The 13,507-nt window shown below is 41.2% G+C and overlaps 1 protein-coding gene across 4 annotated transcripts; it reads left to right on the top strand.

Moving 5' to 3' along the window:
* The first annotated feature begins 2,765 nt into the window (after positions 1–2,765).
* Positions 2,766–13,301, top strand: ANP32A (acidic nuclear phosphoprotein 32 family member A). Of its 4 annotated transcripts, none has more exons than XM_053462669.1 (7): positions 2,780–3,073; positions 5,612–5,761; positions 7,678–7,800; positions 8,407–8,599; positions 10,894–10,985; positions 11,708–11,759; positions 12,100–13,301. In XM_053462669.1, exons 1-7 carry the CDS (start codon positions 3,020–3,022, stop codon positions 12,153–12,155), a joined length of 720 nt encoding a protein of 239 aa, XP_053318644.1. In that variant the 5' UTR covers positions 2,780–3,019; the 3' UTR covers positions 12,156–13,301. The 4 variants fall into 4 exon arrangements, with proteins under 4 accessions (XP_053318646.1, XP_053318645.1, XP_053318644.1 ...); XM_053462668.1 differs by having other exon boundaries at positions 2,785–3,073; positions 12,097–13,301; XM_053462671.1 differs by lacking the exon at positions 10,894–10,985 and having other exon boundaries at positions 2,766–3,073; positions 12,100–12,172.
* Positions 13,302–13,507: the final 206 nt, after the last annotated feature.

Raw genomic sequence — 13,507 nt, 5'->3', positions numbered from 1 at the left:
TTAAATACGTGCAAGTACATAGCTTTACATTGATTTAAATGTAGGAATAATTGTAATAGATCACAGTGGTTTGCTTTGCATTGAGAATACACATTAATTTACAAACATTGACTGAAGAATAATTGAATTTCTCCAATGTGCAATACAAAAAAAACCAACATTCCAATATTACTGTGTAATATACTAAGTGTTAGCATGCCAACCTTGTGTGCGTGTCACTCGGGAAGACTGAGGTTTGATAACCTTGTGCTATAATAATTATATTTATACCTTTTTTTTTTTAATTGAGGGATACTCCTACATTGAGAACAAGGTCGTAGATGCACATGTGCACCGGCTTGTATTTGCACCCATACACCCCAGCTTACACATATAAACACAAAACATCATATTAGAAGTGGCGTGTAAGAGCGCTAGGGTCTCATCAGTTGTCAAGTACAGTAAAGTTCAATATACAGACTTGGGCATTCAGATTCATTAGAAATTGCAAATTTAACATTTGCATATTTTGTCAATTCGCACAAATCTCGATAAGGCAAAATCCCCCACAAAATTAACGAAAACAAAGCAAAAAGCTAGAATTTTTCGTTAGAATTTCATAAGTGTCATTCATATTCTCTAATCCCCTAACTCATTCCCCAATTGGAAGGATGTCACCGGAAGCGCCGCCATTTTCACTGGAAGGTCTTCTCTGCGAAGATGCAGGCGAAGAATAAAAATGGAAGACAAAAGAAAGAGCAAGAAGGCGAAGAGGATGACAGACAGAGGCAGAAGCGATCAGCGGAGAAGGTAGGGAGAGAGAGCATGAGAGTTAATGAGAACGAGTGGATGTGGGCATCAGACAAATTTTGTTTCTGAATTTAAAAAGCCAGATTTCTTTCAAAATGAATGAGCAGGAAACAGAATTTGTTGCCCAAAAACTAACCAAAGAGCCTTTTTGGCCCATTTGTACATACACACATATATATATATATATATATATATATATATATACACACACACACACTTTTAACAGATACAGAACTGCTGTGATTACCTTTTTTCGTGATTGGTGTACCACACAAAAGAGCACAAGAAGATCTTTCATTTGAAACATGTTATTTATTAGGACAAAAATATAAAAGTTTGAAAAGAAAAAAACATTTAAGCACAAAAAATAACGCATTATTAAATGTGTCAGAAAAAAACCCTTTAGAAAGATACTGCCTACCATCCAAAAAGTGTTTTTATATAGATTTCCTTATACAAAAAAAAAAAAAAAAAAAAAAGGGATGTTTGGTGGCTTTTTAAAATATTTATTTAGTTTTTTCCAGTGCTGTTTTTCATGACATGTACACCACAGTGACTAAAGGATACCCATAACGATGTCATGACTCCGCTAGCGTCCCTTAAATTTGTATTTTATTTTTTTTCCGTTTTTCATCCGACACTCATGTCCCTGCTAATCGCACAGACGCTACACTACCTCTTGGCCTCAAATAACCTCTCTCCCCACGATGATCAAATGTAATGTGACCAGGAACGCAGGCTGCACCGCCAGGCCTGGAAATAACCATGTGCGCAAGAATCAATTAAAATAAAAAGGTCAAACTAAATAAATTATAAGGGCCCACTAGGTTACAAGATATGTGCCTGATGTCTATATAGACCCCAAAGAAATATATTAAGAAAAAAAAAATTTTTAAAGTGAAAATAACCCCCCCCCCACAAATTTAGCGTTAGAAGAACTAATATATTTCAAACAAAAAAAAAAACAATGTATATACCGTACATAATATATTATTGTGTTATACAATTTATTATTGTATATATATATTTGGGCATACCAAACACAAAGAAGGAATTATAGTTGAAATAGTTACATAAACGTCCCAGTGCTTGGGTGTGAAAAGCCTGTTATGCATGCACGTTTATTAATGTTTTGGTAAATTCCCCGTGATAACGCTTTAGCGCATCGTGCGTTATAAAGAAACACGTTTATAGCTTTGGTGCTGCATATACTACAGCGGTACCGCGCACAAAAAAATTGCGATTACTCACATTTAGTACATAGAGCCAAAATACTCAGATTCCGGCGGTGCTGCACACGGTAGCCAACAGGTAGCTCCCCAACCGTAAGACTACCACTACTACGAAGCGTGCGTTATACTCAAGTCTGGAGAGCTAACCGTCGGCTTCCCGGTTGTAGGATGCAGAGAGCGTTCGTGGCGGATACTAGATAGAGACATAAATGTCTATACTGCTGTTAGGGACAAGGATTTTACATTTACCGAGACGCAGCTTTCACTACAGCGAAGACTCTCCGCTCTGACCTTCCGGGGGCATTACAGTCACGCCCACACGCGGGACTCATGCATCCAACTTACAGACATAGAAGGTTACTGTCGGTCAATCAGCTCAGTACCTCCTAATTACCGTAGAGTAGTATTTGCGCCATAATCAACCCCGATCCCGTTCTGTAGCTAGTTCTTGCGTCTCCAGGCGGGCTCAGCGCGTGTTAACAGTTCAGCAGATCGTCTTACCAGCACTAGGAATGACAGGGCAGTGCCGTACACGGCCATCATGTCAGAACGGCCGCACATCGTATGATCCATCCTCTCCATTCCAAAGCTTTCACACGATTCACAGCAGGCAAAGGGGTACAGAATATCTACAGGAGGCGCCTCGGGGTTAACACAGGGAACTAAGACCTGCGACCACCGCAAGGCGCCAGCCCGGAACATGAATGCCAGGCTCTTCCCTGCAGTGCGCGCTCCCTCCTGCGACCCCTCTCTAGGCAGCTCTGCGCGACGCTGGGCACTTCTGCCTGTCACAAACCCATTGAAAGGCTCGTGGACGTGTGGCAATTGGCTATTCTCTGTTGGTCCTGTTTTACGATTGGGGAGTTGAAGTGTCAGTCAAAGGAAAGGTTTCCGCCCACTGAGCCAGCAGGTTAGTGTTCACCGCGGTGCAGCGCAGGACCCGCGAAGCGCAGAGCCCGGATTCGGGTACGGAAAGAAGGCGTTAATACATTGTGAGAATGGATATGAAAAAGAGAATTCACCTGGAGCTGCGAAACAGGACGCCGGCCGATGTAAGAACTGTTGCCCTTGTGGCATCTCGTAGTGTATGCCAGTTATGGGTGTACGGGGGAGGGTCGTCTGGTAGAAGGGAAAGTAGCCGGAGAATGGGGGTCTTTTTATCAGGGGAGCGCAGCATTTAGTATCTCCGACCGTCATTGTGGAACCGGTAATCTTATTCGTAACTTTGTATCCTGAGGAACGCACCGCCCTCCCGCAGCTTATTCAGTGTTCTTACTCCGCTCCTTGGACATGAGTTCATCTCATACATAAGCAGTACCTAAAGCACACGGGGGTTTAATACTACATGATCCAGCGCAGCGCTACAGCCTAAACTCCAAGCACATCGAGCGATAAGCACCCGCTCTCCCCGCCCCAAAGCCCCCAGTTCGCTCACACCGCTATTCACCCTCTCATTATACGCTGTCCAGTCACATTAGTTGCCGATCGCAGCGCGCTCCTTTGCTCCTCTCTACGATCGGTCACTTTATTGGCAGCCTATTTCGTGACCAACCGCCAATGCTGTTAGGCATCGGATATGGCACCCCGACCGCTCCAACATACGCTGTCGTTTCAGATATATTCACACCCCTCCGGTTATATAGATCGATGATCTCACCCCATGCCCGCCACCTGCCAGATCACTTCCCCATTCCTTATTTATACGATGTAAACAGGGACAACGGGCTTTCCATTTGTGTCCACAATTCCTTGTTGACACGAAATACCTCGTCTCGGTTTAAGTTCTTGTTACAGATTGTAGCCGCCTCTTCTTCCGCATGGCAGTGGGTTGTTAGCGCTCGTATTGTGATGAAAAGACTGGGCTGAGAGAACGGGTCTTTGTCGATATAAGCGGGTGACAGACAGCCGCGGAACCAAGTGTCACGACGCCATTTATTTAGTGTTATGGTTCGAGTAATCGCGTGGAAATTAAGGCTGGGTGTGGCAATTCGTGTTGCTCCGCGTCAAATGTTTTCTGTGAGGGGATGTCCGGTCTGTGTCCTAAATATACTTGTACTAATCCCGGCCCTGCCAAGAACCGGTTCCTAACGCTATGTGCGAAACCTAACACCGCGCCGCCATATTTACCCGCCACCAGCTGTCGCCTTTCTGTTGAGAATCCTCCGACCCCCGAGCTTTCCGCGCTCTGCGGGTTCAGTTGATAATACAATGGCGGATCTCCGGTCATATGACAGGCTGATGATGCCATTTTATGTCTCCCGAAAAGGACAGCCAGTTACAAAGAAAATTGGAGCGTCAGCACACGCTCCACGGAACACATTCGATGCTTCTATAGCTCCTCGTGTGTTACTTCGGCATTAAAGTATCATAACGTGCCGGTGATTAATAGGATTTAGAAAGACCCCCGCCCTGGCTACGCACGAAGTATCCCACCACAGCGCCCCCCGCTGGACGGAGGTCCAGTGCGCTCCACAGTGACAGGAACAGGTGTAACGCTCGTGATCGTGAGATGTTTTTTGGGATTTTGAGTGCAGTTATTTGCGTAACTTGGAATTCTCAGGGTCCCCCGCCACGTCTCGGGGTACGGGGCACGTGGAGCGGACTCCTCCTTATTCCAGCCTACTGGCATCATATGTAACACTGTCAATTAGTGTTTTTGCTACCAGTATATTATAGATAATCCTGCTTGAATGCAGGTTACTCAAGGGTATCTTTCAATAATGACAAGTCAATGTATTCGTGAGGACCTGTATTAAAGCCAGTCACTACATAGAATATTCATGCTGGGCTATTAAATGGTTAATGAATCAGAGTAGGGTTTTGAAAATGTAGCTGATGTTGATTCCATAGTCACTGATTAGATAATTAACCTAAATGGTTTGCTAGTTATCAGCTAGTTTCCTTCTTGATATTTCACTTTGGTTACCTTGGAAACGTTCTGTTGATATGGAAGATTCTTGTTTGTATTTGTGACCGAGATGGAGATGCTTACATTGTGACTCTGTTGGACATGAGCTTATACTCAAGAGAAGCCTCCAGCGAAACACGGGGATACCAACGAGGCGGGGATGTGCATATGATCACTCGCTCACACACACTTACCCACCTACCTACCTACAAAGCGGGATTCATCTGCTTTTGTGAGATGGAGTAAAATTACTGTGACCTCCTGAGAGAAGTTGAAAGTCCTAGTTCCATAGATCCTCCTATGAGTTTCCCCAGTCTTTTCACTAAACCAAAATGATTTAATATTTCTATCAAAATTACCAAAAGTAGTTTTTTCTTAATATATTGCATTTTTTCTTTAAATGAAAAATCTAAGGTTTGGTGGTATGCAGGTCCTGGCCGGGTCTAGGGGTTAAGAGGCAGATGCTCAGGGTCAAATAGTCTGGAGCTGGCTACTTTCTATTCTACACTGATGTACCAAAAAACCCTGCGACTGAAGCGAGTAAATGGGACAATATATTATATGTATATAAAATATGCATACAACACCGTAGATGAAGCCATATTGTTGGCAATTTATATACACACAATTCTGCCTTACAGAATGGGTTGCTTTTGAAATAAATGTTTTGGTTTGTCTCTAGGTTAAAGAGCTTGTCTTGGATAACTGCAGATCCAAGGAGGGCAAAATTGAAGGCCTGACTGATGAATTTGAAGAACTGGAATTTCTGAGTACAATTAACGTCTGCCTGAGCTCTGTCGCAAACTTACCAAAGTTAAACAAACTGAAAAAGGTAAAGACGCTGTTACTAGCGTGGTGTTACGCAGGAAAATCCCTACAGCCTTTTTTCTGTCTTCCCTTTTATTGTGCTGTGTCAGAATATGCTGCAATTCTCTGCAAGTAGAGTTACCTCTATTACAGCGTTTGGTTACCCAATCTCGTTATATGACCATACACCTCCCTTAGACTTAAACATTAGATACAAACTCAAACCTACTGATCACTCAGTCATACTGATACAAACTCAAACATACTGATCACTCTCAGCCATACTGATACAAACTCAAACCTACTGATCACTCTCAGCCATACTGATACAAACTCAAACCTATATAGCATATAGGTCCATTTATTTACCTAGGGAAAGGAGACATCCATAACACCGTAAAGACAAAGTTTTTTTTAAGTTTGTTTTACTTTTTTTCATTTGTTTTAAATATTGTTTTATTTTATAAACTTAATGGTGATTGCTTCCTGATTTTGTGTAGCTGTGTATTCTCAGACATTGAGAGGACATATCGTTGGGTTCCCAATATAGTTGTCCCCATGTCTGGACTGGTCATCTGCCACACCAGGCAAATGCACCAATGGCCACATCCCCACAAACTCACCCAATGTGCCGCTCCAGAGGCAGATTGAGTGCGGCAGCGTGCGGCCAGCAGCTGGATGTAAAGAAAGTTCCGCCTTGACATTGCCAGTCTGTCCCTAGGAACTCAATGGCGGGCCAAACTAAACTGCAACCCATCCATGCCACATGAGTCTTGTACCACATCACTAAACGTGGCAGGCTTAAGAGTATTTCACATAGAAACGCTGCAGGGCAGGGCGTGACCGGGCTGTTATCATGCAAGAAATATCTAAGAACTCTTATAAAAATCTAGACTCCCTCAGTTATTCCGTCAGACTTTTCGTATGGGTTAGTTTAGTCTCATGGCAACGGTTTTCTACGCCTTCCCCCGCAGCCACGCTAAATACACAGTTCCCAGGTTAATAAAATAATAGTGTAGTTTTGATCTGTTTGGCTCTATTGATCTAACTATTTATCGTGACATTTTTCATAACCTAATGTAAAGGAAGATGATCGTTTTGCTTTGTTTGATCCCCACTACAGTCCTGATCAACAAAACAGCTGGTAGAGCATGGCAACCTGGTCACATCTTTTGTAAATTATAGTATGTTTTATCCTTCAGTTTCTGCTTACTTTTTTAAATGACCGTATAAATTAGTTTTTAAGTCCATGAAATAAAGGCTAGGTGACATCGGAACGTCCCAAAATATCCCTCAGGTCATCTGTTGATGTTTTTTTTAAAATAAGGTCTCAAGCATTTCATATCCGCATGCGATTGGGAGGCGGTGCACACGTTTAAACGTCATCAGTACGGTGATCAGGAAAACCCTGTCGGAGCACCAGAAACGCACGTGTGCCTCATGAGACCCTCTGGGGATCTAAGGCGAGCCAGCTTTGGCGTCAACTGTAGATAACTATCTGCGCATGCATATAACTCAACAGTAGATGTGCATCTCCTCAAAAGGCAAAGAGTTAGGTATAGGGAAACACAGAAATACACAGACATGATTTTGATTAATCCCTCTATGCATTTGGGTAAAAAAAAGGTAAAATGTAAGGTTACGCTCATATGCATTAAAGTGCACGTGATGTATGGAGTGGATCTTTAAGATCAGCAAGAAACATTCTGGTGGTGAAAATAAAAATAAATATTCTACCGTCTGCTGTAGTAACAGCATTGGGTTTGCTGATTTGTTCCATCTTTCTGTGGACATAACCACCTGAATATTAAAAAATCCTGTTATCCACATATTAATGGATGCCAAGCCGTATTAAACGTAAGTTTTGTTTCATGTTCTTGTTAATGTAAGGTTATAGTCCTGAGCGAACGGAATGTAATGCTTCCATTTTTCAACTTTCAGCTGGAGCTGAGCGATAACAACATATCAGGAGGACTGGAAGTGCTGGCAGAAAAATGCCCAAACCTTACACATCTCAACCTGAGCGGGAACAGTATAAAGGATTTAAGCACGATAGAACCTCTGGTGAGGCATCCTGACCTTCTTGGCTACTAGGGGACTACTAAGCGGGGAGGAATTTGGAAGAATTGAAGCATCTAATGTTGGGCCGGGACTATCATTTTTTTTCATATCAGTTTTTTACAATATTGTGCTGTTTTCTTTTTTTGTTTAACACTTTTTTTGCATAATACAATGTTTCCAGGCAGCTGTACATTAGCCATGGGTATGTGTTTAGCTCTGTTATCTTAGCCCAATTTACGAGACAAACACCCCGACTACTATGCTGTCTGCCGTAAACAATACAATGACGCAGTCTTACATCTTACACCCAGACAGACATTTTAAATCATTAAAAAGTCTCTGGAGGGACCAACTTCTTTAGCACTGCTATAAAGAATCAGCTAAGTGTGGCGTTTGGGCAGAGAGGGCCACCCAGGGCAGCCTCTAGGGATGCAGATAAAGGATGTTTATTAGCGTAAAATTAGATAAAACCAGGTTTTGGTCAATGATAACCTACATTACGGTATAAAGCAAAGTATTTTATGCTCAAGGAGAAAAATATTTATTAGATGACAATGAAGTTTCCGAAACACAGTTTTGCTGACTCCTATTATTGTTTTGTGTTTTAAGAAAAAGTTGGAGACCTTGAAAAGCTTGGACCTGTTTAATTGCGAAGTCACCAATCTCAATGATTATCGAGAAAACGTCTTCAAGCTCCTCCCTCACCTCACTTACCTAGATGGCTACGATCGAGATGACAAGGAGGCCCCAGATTCTGATGCAGAGGCTTATGTTGATGATGATGATGACGACGAGGAAGACGGTTAGTACTGGAGTTCTAGTTTGTGCAAGGCACTATTTAGTCAGAGACATTCCATACCTGGATGTTATATACTGGGTCGGAGAACTTGCAAGAGGCCCGTGGTTTTAATGCCTTGAATTTACTATACGTTATGAAGATGCAATTTCTTCAAAGCCCCTTCACACATTGAATTATACATTATAGAGGGTCAGATCACCCTTCAGGGCCAGAGTTTGACGTTTATGATAAATATTATAGTCAGGGATGGCAATTTTTACAGTAATATAAAGTCTGTTAGTCCTTCAAACTCTAGGGTAATCCTCTAAAGCAGCTGTAAGCTCTTGTTTTAGTTAATACAATTCTCTCTCCTAAATTCTGTACAAAAGTCACTTTAATTCACTAAGCAAGAAGTTTAAAATGTTTTAACTTGTGCATTATGAAGGGTGAACTTTGCAGCTTTTGCAGGAGAAAAGGTCGGCGCTTTATAATTTTATGGTTATATCAGTGGCATTGCATGATTAAACCCACCAAAATTCCCCTGAAAAAAACAATACGGAATATACTTCACCAAGACTTATCGAGTCTGTTCTGCAGACTGTCGTAGTTTCAATGATCGCTGAATACAATCACTAGGTGGCATGTGTTTGCAGCTTTGGAATCCACGACCAGAACCAAATACTTATTCCTAAACGTATTCCCACCTAATGCACCCCCCTCTGTCAGTGCTTCCCAACGCAATTGTACAGGTTTTTCAAATGTCCTATGAGGAAAAGAATAGGGATGCACCACCCCAGTCCTCAAGGGCCAGACAGGCCAAGTACTTTAATGAATATTTAATTAAGATTCCTGTGCTCCAGCTGGGATAACGGGTCAAAAATTGTGGCCTTTTTGTGGCCGCAGGCTACTGGAGCCGTGCACCCCGTGTTAGTTTCTGCACACTTCATGTGTTATGCGGTGCCGCGGCATCCATTCCGCCTGTTATCCACCTGACTGATTAGCCAAGACATGAAGCCTGTGTGAGGCTCTCTGTAGAGCCGCTCGTCTCGGCTCCTTTCAGGTTGACGGCACATTAGCCGGTCTAGCAAGCTATTGTTTAATTGGAACAGACAGGTCTCATCAGGCTTAAATCCCCAACCCTGCAACCAGCGGAGAATACATTGGCAGTGCATGAACACACGCTACCATTCATGTGTGCGGCAAACATGTGGACTTTCTAAGTGAAACTGTGTGTTTGCTTCACTGATCCCTGGAAGATATAGTTACTGGACGTGTACTGTGTATACCTGCAGATTATCTGTACTGTAGTTCTGCTGCAGACTATTACTAACTAAATAAGATAGTGAATAGAAATATTCCAATTATTCCCTGTGCTTGTTGCCTTGGAAACCATTCCAGTCCCTACTGTTAACCTAGTTATCGTTTAACGCGTAATTGCTTGCGTGCTTTATGTGTGGGATAAATGATTGCCGTGATTTCTTTCACCCCTCTATCATATTACAAGTCTTGATGGAGTCCATGTATGCATTGAGATAATTTTTGGTAAAATATCGTTTATACATTAAAATTCCTCCAAAACATGCTAGTCGATCATACTTTCAATGCTTCAGTGGAAAAGAAAATACAATTTAAAAATGTACTTTACTTTAAAAATGATACCGATCAGCCGGTTCTGCACCATCCGTAGCTGTAGTATTATCACAGGTCACGTCTTCTGTTATTTTTTCTTACGTTATGTGACAGCACACAGAGTTCCTTTTGTTATCCAGAAAGCTTGTTTTAACACAGAAGGGGTTACAGAGAGAAGTGGGCAAAGGATACGGATCAACTTTTTTTTCATGTTTAAGGTAAAAAGGCAGGATGTACATGAGCGAGTTTAGGACTTAGGTGTTTCCAGAGGACGAGAGACAATGACATTGATTATAGAAACACACAAGCTATACATTTCAGATATCCCAGTCACAGAGCGATCAGTAGCTCACGTTTTACAACCTGGAGAATATTCTTAAATAAGGAATTTGTTCCAAGAAGTACGATATTTTTTCATCATTTATACTTGATAGCTATATGTAACATACTGTCGTACTTTCCTTACCACATTAATCTGCTGAGGCAAGCGTTAAAACCTCCGCTTTTTATGAATTAAAATATTGGACCAAATGAGAGACTTTCCTCTGGGCATTATAGTACAGAGTAGTTTCCGATGTTGATCCCAGCCCCTCAGACAGAGGAAAACTATGTTTGCCTAACAAACTGGAGACTCGGTTATGCGCATCTCCAGTCTATCGGTGTCTGAGGCTGCCCCCTCCCTCACACAGAGGAAGACTATGATGAGGACGCCCCACCAGGAGAAGAGGGAGAGGAAGACGAGGATGAAGAGGAGGAAGAGGAAGTGAGCGGTGAGGAGGAGGTGCGGTTCCTGACCCTTGGTTTTATGTTTTATTTTTTTTTATTTATTTTTTTTGGGGGGGGGGTTGTGTAGTGGGAAATTTCATACTTATAAGGTGTTTGTGTGATAGCCAGCGGCAGCAATAGACGCCTATTACACAAGAACAGGAGCTAACTTTAAAGAGGAAAGTCACTCAAACTGCTCTTTGGTTGTGATCCAAGCCAAACACAGCATAACTGAACAGATCCCTAGGTATTGTGTTCTCAACAAAAACAACTTCTTGTTTGCTGTGATAAACACTTGATCTCTTAATAGGACTGACCAGAAAGTATAAAATGCAACATATGCCTTCAGAAAATAACGTTCCCCACTTGACATGGGGGTACACACTGGAGTTTTTTTATTTATTTTGTGAGCTTAGGTTTACAAAGTACATTGTATACAGAGGAGTGTGAAATAAGATAGAATACTCTGCTCATCGACTGTCACCAACAGCGCTCTTGGTGTAGTGAAAGGTATTTTTATTACCCGGCATTTCTGCTTTTTTTTTAAAAAATTCGGTTATTTAGATAAATAGTTAGGGACAACGTTACCCTTTTACCTAAGGTGAGGAATATCAAATTCGGGGAACAAGCTAAAAAACATAAGTTGAAATAAGTAATCTGGGTCCCTATGAAACGCTGTCAAGCTATATTGTGAGAGCTCAGACACGTAGTGCTAATATACTTTTTTTTGTTTTAAAGGAGGATGAGGACGCTTACAAAGAAGGAGAGGAAGACGAAGCTGATGAGGATGGTATGTGTTTTGTCTTGAAGATATTACAGGCAGAACTCAGCGGGTGACATGATGCCCAAAACCCTTCTCAAATCTTTGAATAAAATTGCAGAATAGCAAAATCAAAAAGTACCATTATTCTGGTATGATGCAAACACATTCATTTCATGTTCTGGAGTGCAATGGGTTAAGTCCCTACCTTTCTGTGCATCATACATTGTATGCAGATCTTCCGAATTACTTATAGGCGGACCTCGAGATTCTGGAGACATTTTGTTAGATATATATACTCTCATATTGTATATCAGAATGCATACGCTTATATATATATGTATATATATATATTTATCATTCTCAGCAGATCGAGGACAAAAAAGGAAACGAGACACAGAGGATGAGGGAGATGAGGAGGACTAAGTTCCCAGGACACAGAATTATGTCTTGTGTTAAAGAATGGCAGATATTGGAGGACTGGACCCCAAGACCCTTTCAGAATCTCCTGTTGTAATTTGACTGTTTATACCTTGAATTATCCTTTGCTTTTTATCTGATATGTAAGGTTGCTGTGTGCCAGACGCACCATGCAAGGAGATTCACACCTAGTAGTTCTACTATTGCCCCTACACGTTTTCTTGGATTTTTTGCTCCTGTGCATTTAATATTTTTGAGGTTTTCTTTGTGTTTAGCGCAGATTCCATACAATCCGAGTCATGGTGTCATTCTAAAACCCATCGTGTTTTTTTAAATAGATGTAGTTTGACCTCGGTAACCACTTTACTGGGAATGATGAAAGTCTTAAATAGTAATTCATACTAACCCCTTGTGATGAAATGTCCTGTAGGATCTCTGGCAGAAATGTATCCAAAATTAACAAACTATTTGTTGGTGAAAGCAGTTGTACTGGGAATCTACATTTACTCGCTCTCTCCTTCTCCCTCTCTCCAAGCTGGCCGGTTCCAAACGCTGACTACTTTTAAATTAAGCACCCCAAATGTAAACGTGTATATTACACCGAAGGTGACTGCCTCCCCGAATACAAAAACCCTATTTGATGCAGGTAATTTATGTAGTAGCAAGTCCTTCACATACATACGTGTGAGGAAGAAAATCCAGACTATCCTCACCCTAGTGATAGATTTTGGCTGGATTGCATTTAGTAGCCTGTATCTTCGCATCCAAGATCCCTTGAATAAACAATACGATCATTGGCTTTATACATAAAGTATAGAAATCTGAAAGGAGTATTCCGTGCTATTAAGATTTGGTATAATATTTACTGCCCAGTCTGTATGTCGATCAAGCGATAGGTTGGTGATACTCAATTAAGACAAAGAATTAAAGCAGGCACATTTCTCATTAAATCTGGTGACGTTTTTTTGACATCCATACATTTCATTGCCGCACTTTCAGATTTAGTTTTCCTCTTGTCTCATGCCATTGTAAATGTTTGGGTTTATCCAGTAATAACCTTTTTAATTAATTCTTACTGCCCCAGGAGAGCTGTACACTGCAATTTCCGTCTGTCATCGGTGATTTTCAATAAACCTGTTTTTATACATATAATTTTATTTTGGCATGTCTGTTTCTTTCTTTTATCATGGTTATAAATGATTATACAAACAAAATAATATAACAGCAGAGTGAAAGCATGTGTTCGCATGTATAATAAAAACCTGTAAGCACATTCTATAATAATAATAATTCAAATCATAAGGCTATATATATATATATAATATATATATATATATATGATATATATAATTAGACTT

This window comes from Spea bombifrons, chromosome 4 (genome assembly GCF_027358695.1).
Source record: "Spea bombifrons isolate aSpeBom1 chromosome 4, aSpeBom1.2.pri, whole genome shotgun sequence".
Lineage (NCBI taxonomy): Eukaryota > Metazoa > Chordata > Amphibia > Anura > Pelobatidae > Spea > Spea bombifrons.
The sequence above is the reverse complement of the archived record's forward strand: the minus strand, read 5'-3'. Positions and strand labels throughout refer to the sequence as shown.

Excerpts from the sequence above, each read along its gene's own strand:
- ANP32A (XM_053462668.1), top strand. The coding sequence starts at position 3,020 with ATGGATATGAAAAAGAGAATTCACCTGGAGCTGCGAAACAGGACGCCG. Across the intron at positions 8,600-10,893 it reads TGATGACGACGAGGAAGACG|AGGAAGACTATGATGAGGAC; the intron begins GTTAGTACTGGA and ends TCCCTCACACAG. Across the intron at positions 11,760-12,096 it reads AGACGAAGCTGATGAGGATG|CAGATCGAGGACAAAAAAGG; the intron begins GTATGTGTTTTG and ends TATCATTCTCAG.